The sequence below is a fragment of the Patagioenas fasciata genome, chromosome 3 (genome assembly GCF_037038585.1).
Source record: "Patagioenas fasciata isolate bPatFas1 chromosome 3, bPatFas1.hap1, whole genome shotgun sequence".
NCBI lineage: Eukaryota > Metazoa > Chordata > Aves > Columbiformes > Columbidae > Patagioenas > Patagioenas fasciata.
The window spans coordinates 76,669,541-76,682,479 of record NC_092522.1 but is presented as its reverse complement, the minus strand read 5'-3'; the positions used below and the strand labels follow the sequence as shown (position 1 = coordinate 76,682,479).

Here is a 12,939-nt window from a genome sequence, read left to right as displayed (position 1 = left end):
TTTTTTCCAGAGGTTTTTGAAGTCTACGATACAGAGGTCTCCTTTCCTTGTCAATAGTAAAGCTAACGTGAACAATCTTTTGTATATCATCTGCCTTCATTGTGAGGAATAACGAAGATCCAACTGGTTAAAAACAGGGGACAATCGCAACTGCACACTTTAGGCTTTGCTTCATAAATGTGAGATGAGCTGCAGCTTGGCACTGTAATTACAAAACAATGGAACAACAGAAGAGCCTTTATACAGAAGGATCCCAAGCTGCTGATAAAAGTATTCATGAGAACAACACGCCTGATTTCTCAGTTGAGTTGCTAGACCTGCCCCAACAGCATGAACTTCTAGTGTGGCAAATTTCAAGAGCTCAGCCACTGATGCTAGGAAACCCAGAGGTTGGCCTGAATTTGCAAGATAGTTCTTCAAATTACAAAATTGCTCCCTAAACTTCTCTCCTCCAGAATCCAAACAATTTCAGCCATTGAAACGAAAGAAGTTTGCTTCAAATGGTCCCAAATTATTCTCTGTGTCATCTTCTTCCTTGCTGAAAAAATAAATCAAAAGTTTTAGATGAGACATTCTGGTTTTGCATCTCTTAAAGGAAACCAAAGAAACAGAGAAAGCGTCACAAAACTGCTGGGAGGAGAAAAAATGTTCTTTTTGTATGGCTGATGGATTTGGTACTTTTCAGAGATAAGAGACCTGAAAATTCAATTTCCTCATCAGCCAGATGGGATTTGAATCTAATACCACCACTTACAAACATGGCCCCTTCTGTACTGTAAGGGACAGGTCTCCTCTGAGCTCTCCCCAGGAGTAATCACTTTGTTCAAAATACTGAAGCTATTCATTTGAACAGAGCATAAGAGAAAACTGCTGTAGCCTTATAGCTAGGCTGTTCACCCAGCAAGTAGGAAATCCAGTTTCAATGTATCTGTTGTTGAGCAGTTAGAGAATGGATTTGTGCTGGATGGAAGGATAATCATCTGCTGTTCCTGAAAAAATGGGGATGCATTTTGTTTAAAGAAGGCCAGAGAAAAAGTTTGGACAAGACAGTATGAATGCACTCACAGCCCAGGGCATGAACACAGTTGCTGAGTCTTTATAAACAATTGTTTTAATAGAATATAATCACTTTTGTGAGCGTGAAGTCCTTCCACATTATAAATCAGTACATAATAAGTGAAACAATCCCACCACAATATTTGTAGCAGCCATTCTACATGGAATTTTAAGCTTTTTGGATTTTGTTTTAATACATCTACCTAGTTTAGACATTAGTATCCATCTCTTCTTTGGCCTGCTGAGACATACCATGCCCAAACGTGTCATTTCTTGTCACTCCATGAACAGGCAATCGTACCTTGCACCTCCACAACTTGTTTCTTAGAACTGGAGAGTCAAACACATGCTGTTGCATGGTCCAAGAAATTAGTTCTTGGTGTGGTGATTCCTGAATCTAAATTGTTTGCAATATGCTATTTTAAGCACTGGCAGAGATGGAATGTTCACAGACCACAGTTGGGATCAATGTACCTCACGCCTTTGAAGACTGGCTGTGTTTTTCTTATTTATATCCTCTGTTCGTAGAACATGGTCAAGCGCTTGGTCTATTGCCTCCTTCAGGTCTGACAGCTTCACATCCTGATCACTGAGCTGCTCCAGCACGTCAGATACTAGAGATCTGGTGTCATTGTACCTCTCGTGAAACTCTTCAACTTTCTGTAGCACTGGGAGAAGAATCAGAGACCACTGATTAATCCAAAGCTTGGATTTCTGACAAAACTTACCTATGCAACAATTTCTGTTGCTGTTACTCAGGGGATAGTGAGACACATTTGTTGAAAGCTCAGTTCAGATATTATATACCTAGATTTTAATTTTCTGTCCTCTTTAGACAAGGAAAGATGCCTCTCATTTTAACATCTCATTTTAACCCCGTTAATCCCCCCTTTCAAGTAGCTTTTCCTAACGGAAGATGCATTTGGCTTCCCTTGCTCTTTGTTTGTCATTGTCACAACTAACCAGGCTACTCTGGAGAAAACAGTCCTTGTTGTCTCAGGGTTGTTGCCTCATGTTGACTGAGCTGTGAGAATTAAGCTGCTGCTCTTTCCCATACCAGCAGTTTTTCTCTCTGCTGGAGTTTACTGTCCCCATGGCAGAGCTGGCAGTGGGGGAGGAAGATGTTCACACAAGCAATTCCAGCTCTGTCACCAACCTCCCTAAGCAGCTATTGTTGAGGCGCTGCAGTGAACAGGCATGCACAGGCACACAGAAATGCACAGACACACAAACACACACACATTTTTCTGCCCATTCTGCCATGGGGGCAGCAAGCTCCAGCAGAGACCTGGGGCAGGGATTTGGAAGCAGTAACACCTTGTGCGTGGCAGGCAGTGCTTGACCAGCACCCGCTGCTCCCCTCCAGGGGCTCAGCAGCACATCCAGAGCTGCTTGGCCCCCTCCAGCTGCACATCAATGTGTGAGTGAATGGAAAAAAGGCTTAAAACTCACACTCCTCTGCTGCATCTTCCTCCTCATCGGCGCGTTGCCTTTCATTAGTGAAAGGTTTACGGTGTTTGATCTCCTTCAGCATCTCCTCAGCCACACTCAGCTTCTGGGCAATTTCTTCAGGGCTCAGCTCTTGTTGAATTGTGTAGTATTTCATCTTGCTATCGATTTCTGTGGGAAAAAGGAACAGATGGTCAATACAGCGTGGCTACAGAGAAGTAAATACTGTGGAGTACTTTTACTTTTGTGACTCCAGATCATGCTGATGGCAAAAGAAAGTTTCTCTCAACTCTATAGTAGCTAATTACTATGTTTAATCCAGTTTTAAAATTAAACGTGTGAATAAATCATACTTTCTGGCATATGTGGGGGTGTCATCAGAAGAGGATGAGAACAAGCAGGCATGGCTTGTGTGCATTATTTGGCTTGGCAGTACTTGTAGGCTGCAGTCATCATTTTGTTCTGAATTCTGTGGCATGTAGCAGGCTGAGGCTTTTGTCCAGGATTGTGGTTTTTAAGTGCTTCTGCACAGAAATTTTGTTTATTAAATAACCACAATGGCAAGGAGATTGAAGTAACCTTTTTTTCCATCTGAAGAAGTTTGAAGCACCATAAAGAGGTGACATATGGCTTCTGGTCTGATACTGCCTAGCTGATTTAGCGATACTATTTCAAGGTTTTGGTCTCAGTTCAAGAAACACTCTTGGATGCTGAAATTAAATTTACCCATCCCCAGTGTAAGCTTTACAAAGTTTACCCACTTCTCGCTCCCTTTGTCTCAAATACCACCTCCTCTTTTATGCCCTTCATTCTTTTGTGGATAACCAGACCTGGCAAAGCCAGCACTATCCATCTGTAAGATTTTTATAAAAATTAGATGTAAAATTGTTGCACAACTGATTCTTTGGCAGAGCATTTTTGTACGCAGTTGCTGTCTGGCTCCTCAGCTCATCAGTGAAGCTTTAAATCTTCAAAGTGAGCAGTAACCAATCACTACCAGCAACTCCATGGAGTTCTTTTTCCATCTCATGCTGGCACACAGAGGTCAGCCAGTGATTGCTGGTGACATACAATGAGGCTCATGCTGACACATTTGCTCAATAACTGTAGAAATAAGATGTGACATGTGGACAGACAGTCAAAGGTGATCTAGCATCACAGGTGTAAGAAGATACTACAAATGTAACATTCTATGGGCATGGTCTCAGCTTGCCTCCTCTGTGTGATAGGATATGTTAACTATGTTTTTTTGAAATAGAGTAAGTTGAAGCAGCCATGGAATTAAGGATAAGCAAGGGTAAGAGTTGATATGTTACCACTCTTCCTTACACAATTTGCCACAGAGCTTGCAGTAATTGCTCTAAGACAGAACTGCTCAAGTCTGTTAATAAAGTATTTCTGTTAATTGACCTCAACTTCCAGTCAGCTTTTCTATTCCAGTGCCAAATACAGCTTTCTTACACTGTTAGTTTTGCCAAGGACTGGGAAAAATCAGTGTGCTCTATGTCAGGATGGAGGCTGTCATGATGCAGGTGTGCAGGGGATAGAGATGCCTCTGATTACGTTCACTTGGGATTTTGTTGCTTTCTGTAGGTACAGAAGAAGAGGCCGCAGTTGGTTTAATCTCAGTTTTATATATATCAGCATGATAATGACATGTCATATATATTCCAGATGAAGATGATAATCTCTGACTAGGAAACCTTTTTTAAGTGCAATTGTGCTTGGGAAGGTGTTCACTGTTGTCATTTATCCTTTGATATATAGTACAGTAAAAATTCTTGAAGCTGCAGGACGTTTAACAGGCTCTAAATAAAAAAGAATCTTCATCTGGTAAGCTGTGAAATACATACTTTTACAATCAGAAGTGAAGTTATGTTTGAAATTTATGCTAGTTCTAGAGATGCTTTTATTGCTTTATCATGTTGTCCAAAAATGAACTTAATAAGTTTTGTCTGCATCCCCTCACATCAAATGGACAGATGAGCAGGACACTGAGACCATAGTTCACAGTTTATCCCTACATTTTAACATAAAAAGGTTTTGTTTTCACTCTTTCCCTAATTGGAGGAGATCAACATCATCATGTTTACTCTCCTGCTGTCAATCAGCATCACTATAACCATTTCTAATACTCTGCACTAGCCACACGGTTTACAGTTCTACCTTTCACTTTTACTAAAGGGCATGCTTTCTTCGTGGGGAAAAAACAAAACAAAACAAAGCAATGAAAATGCAGTTTTCCAATTCTTCTTCTGTATTTCAGAAACAAAAAAACCCAAACAACAAACAAGAGGACAACAGCTAGTCTGTAATGCTCCATAGATGTGTCTGGACCCAAACTCAACTGATCAGATGTAGGAATAAGCAGCTTGAGGAGAAAATCACCAACATCTGCCATGCTGAGATTGTGGAAGCGGTGAGTTCACCAAATTATTTACTATTCAGCATCCTTTTATTTTTAGAGGCATTTACATGAAGTTGTATGAACCAGTACAATCCTACTCAGCAACAGTTTGCTAGAAGTTGAAAACCGGATTTAAAGTAACAGATGCCAACGGGATCACCAGAGTTAGTCAGACCTGACTGACTGCCATGGGTTCAAAAGGGAAAGCAGAATTTTAAAAAAAGTTATTAATATGGCCCTCATTACTTATCATAAGGATGGGAAAAGTGCATGTGCATGAAACTGTTGACAAGTAAGACATGGAGCACTCTCATCCCCCATCCTATGCTTGTGTGTGTGGCTTCATCCAGCCCCAATCTGATACTTTTTTAACCACAATTATATATAAGTAGCTTGAGCAGCTATTCAAACAAACAAAGGCTACAAGCTGAATTAGCTTGAATTATTTAATGTAAACCTATTTGTTATAATTTTGCTCTGTCAAAGAGAGAAAAAAGAAAGAGAAGCTCTTGTTCTGGGAGTCAGACCAAGTCAGCCTGTGGTTTCAGCTGTCTTTTGAGAGACAACCTTTCATCATGGAATTGCAGGCTGCAAAAGCCTTGTGTGTGGGTTGCTTTGTGAGAGTGCCCAGGTGCTACGACATTTTTTTTGCTGAAGGTTTCATTAATACATGCTTGACATTGAGATGAACCAGTAAGAAATCTGTTTACCTTGAATATTGTCCCTCATATTTCCGAGCTGCTGCACAAGCTGAGTAGCACGGTTGTTGGTCTCTACGGTTTCCCTCTGTATCAGTAGGCCTCTTCTTGATGCTTCATTTCCCTATGAATAAACCATGTGAGTTAGACATTAGATTTCTTTTCAGATCCATATGCATGTGTGAGGATGAGTAGTGTAAACACACATTTTGCTTTTTCCTGATGAGCATGTGAAAGTCCATTTATCATATAAAGTGGTATTTACAGAGGTGTTTGAAATGAAGAGCTGTCTTGTTGGTCTTTTCAGAATTGCAGAGTGAGAGATTAAAATCTGTCCCATATTTATCCATCATTTGCTGCAATCAAATTGCCATGAATTATGTACAGTTTTTAAACTCCCATCTGCTGAGTCTCCAAGGCATTTAGCAGGGCTGGCTCGTTTTGCTGGGTATGGCATTTCCTGAGTAAGCACATAGGCCATTTTTAGATCAGTGTCTCCCTCAAGTGAGGTTCCCAGCTCTGCAAGTTCTTAAGAGACAGCATGAAGATTCAAAATACTCTGAAGAGAATAGCCACAGTTCTATACTATATTACATTGGAGGCTGTACTCTGTGTTCTGTTCCCTTACATATAAGGGTAATGAAGAGTTACTGTGTCATAGTTATCATCTTTCCTTGAAGGTCACTGACCTTCGGAGTCCTTAGTTTTAGTTTCTATTGATATTTCCCAGAAAGGAGAAAAGTAATGACTGCTGTGCCACCCACATTTCCTGGACCCTGTGTGTGTATGTCTATGTGTATGTATGTGTATGTGTGTCTACGTGTATTAAGTCCATACCACGCACCAGTCAGTGGCTGTGACCCGCAAACCTGATATTTATTCGGCGTTTGCAGAGGCACCAGTTGGTGCTGGGAGGCAGGGCTGAGATGGCCAGCACCATGGAGGTGGATGTGCACCCCAGTAAAATAAATGTGTTTATAGAAAGGTTTTAATTTTATTTCTGTATAACACACTGTCAGTTCTATTCTTAATTGTTTATTGCTATCAGGGTTTCTTGGGGATACTCTGTTGCTTAGTTTCATTCTTGTTTTAAGAAACTTGTTACTGTTTTTACACACACTTGCTTTACATAATGCTATTTCCTTGACAGATTTCTTTTTCTTTAACTATTGTACACATGGGGAATTACTGAGACAGGCTTGCTGGTTGCCATAAGGTTGATGGGAAACAGAAGCATGAGTGAGAGATGCTCTTAGGGAACCTCAAATTTCCGCTAACGTACTGAGAGTCATCCTACAGTTTACCAAAAGTCTAGGAAGGAAAGGTGCTTGGTTCCCCCACATTGCTGCCAAACATTCAGGATCAAGCTGTGTGCTATTTACTCTTAAGCTCATCCCAACCAGATTCAGGGAGTTACAGGTCACATTTGCTATTCTCGTTTAGCAGAGGGATTTCCCTGCAGTTGATACATTCATCCTGCCTTTGGAATTCAGATCAGAATCTGCAGTGACCCCCAGACTGGTGGATGTCCATGTGAAATGCTCTAAACGGAAGATGCGACACTTCTCTGCAAAACCCACTCAAGGTTCTAGCCCCTATTTTCCATAAAAGTGCCTTGAAAGAGCAAAAGGTTCAATATATTCAGAGTTATTACTGTGGTCTTCTTTCCACTGTGAGAGTCCGCAGTCATTATTTCTCTGCCTTAACAATCAATCACAGGTATTCATGTGGAAAACCATTAGAAATAACCAGGGAGAAAAGACTAGAGGAAATGCTGAATGTATTGGTTCAGGGACGGTCAAACTGAGCTAAGGAATCTGCACGTAGTACTGAAAGTGACAAAAATGTTATTACCCAAATTCACTAGATGTTCCTAGAAAACCTAATGCCTTAATCATCCTGCCTATAAACTACATAAAGGGATACTGAGGGGTGTGAGTGCTGCCAGATTTTCACAGGTACAACTGTGGGGGAGTGTGAGCTGATTTAATCAAACCTTTCTTTTAAACATAGACATAGTTTGTGAAATTCTACAGTGACCTTTCTGCTAAGTAAGTGCTGATTAGAACACCCAAGCTCAAATTTTCTCCTCTACCTCTCTATACAGCTCTTTCTCCTCCTTTTTTTTTTTTTTTTTAAATTTTTTTTTTTTTTTTTTATTGCTACTTGTTCCTGTATTTTAGTTTTAGTCAAAGGTATAATTTTACTTTGTCTTGTGAAGGAACTGTTAAGTGAATATGAAGTCTGGCATTTTGCAATAAGCATGAAATATAGTCTAGTCATAATACAGCTCTACATGTCTCTGGGAACAACATAGAGTGATGTACCTCACAAATGTATTTATATCTTAGCAACAGAAAGATCTTTAGTAATGTCTGTTTAAAATAGATGAGAAGGAATTTTGAACCTTATTTCTTCTTTAAATATATATCATATCAGTATTCATCTGGGATGCAATGAAAAGTGCTATGTGAGCTGAGAGCAGAGAACCTTCATTTTATAGCCTGGCAATTGGATGTGGATACAATATTTATGATTCTGATTGTGTTAAAACACATCTTGAGTGCTGATCAGTCTCCAATCTCAGTTGGATCTGTAAAAAGCCTTTTAAAATGGCAGTTTTGTAACATATTTTGAAGTGTCTAATTGAGGTTAATTTAATTTTATGAGAGCATACAGGTAAAATACATATAGTACAAACACTCCCAAAGTCAGTCTGAATTACTTAAGCATTTGCTTAATTAGAAATCAAAATTTCAAATAGGAAGGCAGTGTGTCTATCTCAGATCAAATGTGTACATGTTGTGCTGGGGGGTAGGTGAGAACTCAATGACAAACCTCTGAACATATTCAACAGACTTTGACTCCACATCCTTTCTTTTCTGGGAAGAAGACTAGATGGGTCATTTACACTTTTAATTCAGGGCTTAACTAAAGAAGAAAGTTTAGCAATCAAAAAAAGAAAGTTCTTCCAGCTGTCTTTCAGGGCACCCCCAGTCTTGTTTGGTGAATAGACTGGGTTGTTACGAAGTATTTATTTACCCAAGGAGGTGGTCAAACACTAGAATGGGCTTCTTGTAGAGCTGGTCGATGCCCCAAGCTTGTCAGTGTTTCAGAGGCATTTGGACAAAGCCGTTAACAACATGATTTAACTTTTGGTTAGCCATGAATAGGTCAGGCAGTTGGACTAGGTGATCATTGTAGGTCCGTTCTGACTGGAACTATTCTATACTAATGTCTTATGCCAGTACGTGAATATGACAAACTAGAAACCTTCAGAGCTCTTGTAGGGGGCTATAAACAAACCTGTTCAACAAGTATTGCTGCCTCTCTCAGAAAATCATTCATTTCATCTTCAGCATCATCAACTTGGATGGTCCAAAGGACAGCATGGTTCTTTTTTTCGGACATTGCTGCCTGTGTGTGTGGGAAAAAAAGTCAGTTAAGCTGAAAACAAATTATTTCTCTAGTGAGGTTAAGGAATGGAGCCGAAATTCATACATTAAAAGATAAAATGTTGTCAATGTTTATACCTGGAGATGGGTGGCTGTGATGTTCAGGTCATTCAAGCGCTTTTGAGCTGCAACACCTGTAGAAATGCTCAGTAAAGTCGATTTGCTTTCATCGATGGCCAAAACTGCTAGCCGGATGTCATCTGTCAAATCCCAAATACATTTATCGCAACCTGATAAGAAAATGAGAGTGTCATTTTTCTTTAGTGTTTGTATCAGTGAACAGCAAATATCTTAAATTCACTTTGTGGTGCTGTTGCCCCATGGTTTTCCCTCTCTTTGTCATTGATGGATCCTGATGGATACCCATTTTTCTTTCACTTTCATCCACCCACTTCCAAGGTCCCATGGGACAGTCATGATGCTTCCAGCTGAGCAGCACCAGATGGGACTGTTCTGAGAGGCTGTTGCAGTGGCTCTGATCAGTGGGGAGCGAGAGAGGAGGTGTTTCCTGGATATTCTCTAGGGGTCTGCATGTTTGTGGCCTAAAGAACAACAGATGTGGGTCAAAAAAAAAAAAAAAACCCCAAAAACCAAGTTAATTTTGTCAGAACCCAGAACTATGTATTTAAAATTTGGTGGTGTGACAATTAAGGATGCCCAGCAGATGAGCTCTTAGCTGTCTATTTGATTAGGAAGGCAGCTTCTAAAAAACTAGTTATAACAAGTTTGGAATATGCTTGTGAAAAACTATATCCTGGTCCCTGCTGCGTTCTTGCAAAACCACATTGATTTTAGCAACATTGGTGCCACCACTGAAAACAGGATACTTAGGTGAATGTGAAACACAGATTCCTACAGAAGCTTTTGCTTAGTATTGTGCACTCTGTATTACTGATGACAGCATCTCCCATATGTTTTCCTTTTGGTTGCACTTCCCAGCACACAACCCCTCTTCTTGGGAGTCGGTTTATGAAGCCATGTGTGCTACATGGTCTGCATCATACCACAGACATAATTATACGAACATTTAAAAAAATTTCAGCAGTTACCAGTAGTTACAACATAGTGCTTCTGGAAACTCCCCAGGCTTACCATAGTTAGAATAGCGGAGCTGATAGTGGAAAAGCAACTGACTGATGGATGGATGTCAAACTGTCAACAGCAACAATTTATATTAGGTGCACAACTAGAAAACCAGAAATGATATGCAAGATGGCACAGATAAAGTTATGGTGGCTTTGGTGATACTTCCCTATTGCTCTGCTGTTTGTACCTAAGCATTCAGTCTGTATCACAGAGTTGAACATATGCATGTGCTCAGTCAAGCAAGTGAGAACATCTTTAAATAGTCAGTGGGGCATCATGAATATTCACGTGTTTAAATGTCCTGTGGGACCAAGGTCAAAGTGCTGAGCCCACTGGAGAACCTAGCTTTTAAGTTAGTATTTCTAAGCATGTAAATATAAGAGAAATATTAATTTTTGGTGTTATCATGATAGTCTTCTTACTGATAGTTGGGCAGTCTGTGCCAGAAGAAACTTCAGGACTGTCTGCAAGGCATTCTCCCGTCTGGCTGTCACACATTCTCCCTCCACAGTTACATTCTGGAGGAAAAAGAAAGGATTTGTGAAAGAAGAATCTTCAAAATGTATGACTTGTCTTTCTGTTTCCAAGACTAGTGAAATAATTCTACGTGGGATTGTGTGTGGGTAGTCAAACCAAAATTGAGGGCTTCTTGGGCTGAATTTTGTTTCAGTTTGTGTATTCTTTACACTGTGGTCAAATTGGACCAGAAAAAAAAATGAGACGGGAAACAGAACCAGAAAGCCTGTGCTGAAGTGATTTGTTCAAAGCTTCCAACTGGTCACAAGAAGTACCAAGGCCAGATTTGTCCAGCTGGCCATTGTGCTTTGCCATGTAGAGAGAATGATGTTTAGGAGATGGGCTAAGGAAGACAGTACACCTAAAGTTCATTATTAGTTACAAATAGCTCCACACCCCTGTGGAATTTATCAATGCCATCAGGCTGCCACTAAGTAGGCTTTCCAGGCATCAGGGATTGATAGTGAGCTCCAACTCCAACAGCAGCTTGAGCACATCAAAATGTAAATATGTCCTACCACTTAAAATGAAGAATAAATGAGGTTTTACATTTTTTAAACTTGAGTAAGCTACATATTTACTGCCATCACACATGGCCTTTTAAAAAGTATAATTTTTAATCGAAAGTGTCTCTTTCAAGGTTTAATTGGCCTTTTAAAATATATTATTCTAAGGATTAAAATATTCTTGGAACACTTTGGTAGAATAACAAAAATTCAAGCAGAACATAAGAACAGCAGCGACTTATCTTGAATATGTGTTTCTCTTGTGATTCATGGTTTCAGCATAACATCATATAACAAAATTATTTATTGCTCTTTTGTTGCAGCCCATTCATTGTTCTCTGTGACTTACCCTTGTATTTACATTCCATATTGCACATTTGAGGAATTATCAGGGAATATGTGTAATAAAGCTTCCAAGTCAGCATGACGCACTAACGTTGGAATAATTCTGTGTAACTGAACCACTGTTAATAGAAATATTCAGTTTTTGTACCATTGTGAGAGCAGAAATTGGTTATGAATTTTGTGGGGCAATTTATTTTGACTTCATGAGAATCTGTATGAACTGGATGTCTCTCAGCTTTTTGATCCACAATTTTTTAATTTGTTGTTTGTTTTATTAAGATGTGAAAGAAAAGTCTCAGTTGAAAGCAGAGAATTATCTTTACCTGTATCACAAGATCTAAGCTGTCCCCAAAACAAGTGGCAAGATTTCAGTTACAAGATTAAAATTTGGATGAGACTGATGCTCAAGAAAATCAAAGGTGCCTTCTTGTTTAAATGGATAGTTCTTAATTTGCTACACAAATACGTATAGTTAAATAACTTCAAAAGCAGTCCTGACAATTTTTCATCTACTTGTTTAGGAGGTACAACATTTTTAGCAGGGAATTAAGACTTTCAATTATGCAAAGTCCCAGCATACAGTGAGTTGCAAGAAGGACATATGTTGCCTAAGACATTACTAAGGCCCTGAGGCCTGTAGCCCTGCATCTGGAGACCCAGGAGTACTTAAAACGTCTGGGTTGGATGCGTGGTTTGGCTGTGTCTTACCTTCAGGTCAGCTAAGAGCTAGGAGTGATCCATCTACCTCACTTGTGTTCTGGTCCTTGAGGGAAGGACCCTGGCAAAGAGGTTGGGAGGGAGCCCCAAGGTCCTTGCTCTGAGCACCTGCATTTTGCCTTTAGCAGTGGCAATTCTACAGTGCTTTGAAAGAGGACGTCTCCCAGAGACGAAGCAGAGAGAAAGGACAGGAGGCCAAACTCCCATTTGGATCAAACTGCATGTAAATTAGGAGAATAATTATATTAGAGGACATAAAATTCTGTGATGTATGTTTTGGTAAGGTTGTCTAGATGGCACTTTGCCAGGCTCTGAAAGTACAGTCATCTCTGGTGTGGAACTACAGTAAACGGCAAGATTGCAAAGACACGTGGGAAATGCAGAATACAGTATCAGCCCAAAATCTTGCAAAACTGAGTGGGGATTTGGTCAGGACAGGAAGGACGACCCCGTTCCCCGCAAAACTTGCTTTCAAGTCTCTAAGTGGCATCAGTCTCAGTGGTCATGCTGGGCAATGTGTAGTGTGAGCAAACACAAAAGTGAAGTCTCTGTCCAAGGAAACCTTACAGACCTTTATTTAAAACAAGATGCAGGACACAACAGTGTCTTCATTCATCCTGCCCAGGTGTTTGAGATGTGTGGTTCTGGCGTTTGAGACTTTCTCATGAGCAATGGAAAAAGGACTAGTGGAGGAGTTATACTCG

The 12,939-nt window shown here is 40.1% G+C and overlaps 1 protein-coding gene across 1 annotated transcript in view; it reads right to left on the bottom strand.

Moving 5' to 3' along the window:
• Positions 1–12,939, bottom strand: part of LAMA4 (laminin subunit alpha 4) — a 100,180-nt gene that overhangs the window by 44,891 nt on the left and 42,350 nt on the right. Inside the window, exons 6-11 of the mRNA XM_065835805.2 lie at positions 10,574–10,669; positions 9,144–9,295; positions 8,917–9,027; positions 5,623–5,734; positions 2,509–2,676; positions 1,531–1,724 (exon numbers count right to left, since the gene is read on the bottom strand). Of these exons, the coding sequence (XP_065691877.2) occupies positions 1,531–1,724; positions 2,509–2,676; positions 5,623–5,734; positions 8,917–9,027; positions 9,144–9,295; positions 10,574–10,669 (833 nt within the window). The remainder of the gene's footprint in view (positions 1–1,530; positions 1,725–2,508; positions 2,677–5,622; positions 5,735–8,916; positions 9,028–9,143; positions 9,296–10,573; positions 10,670–12,939) is intronic.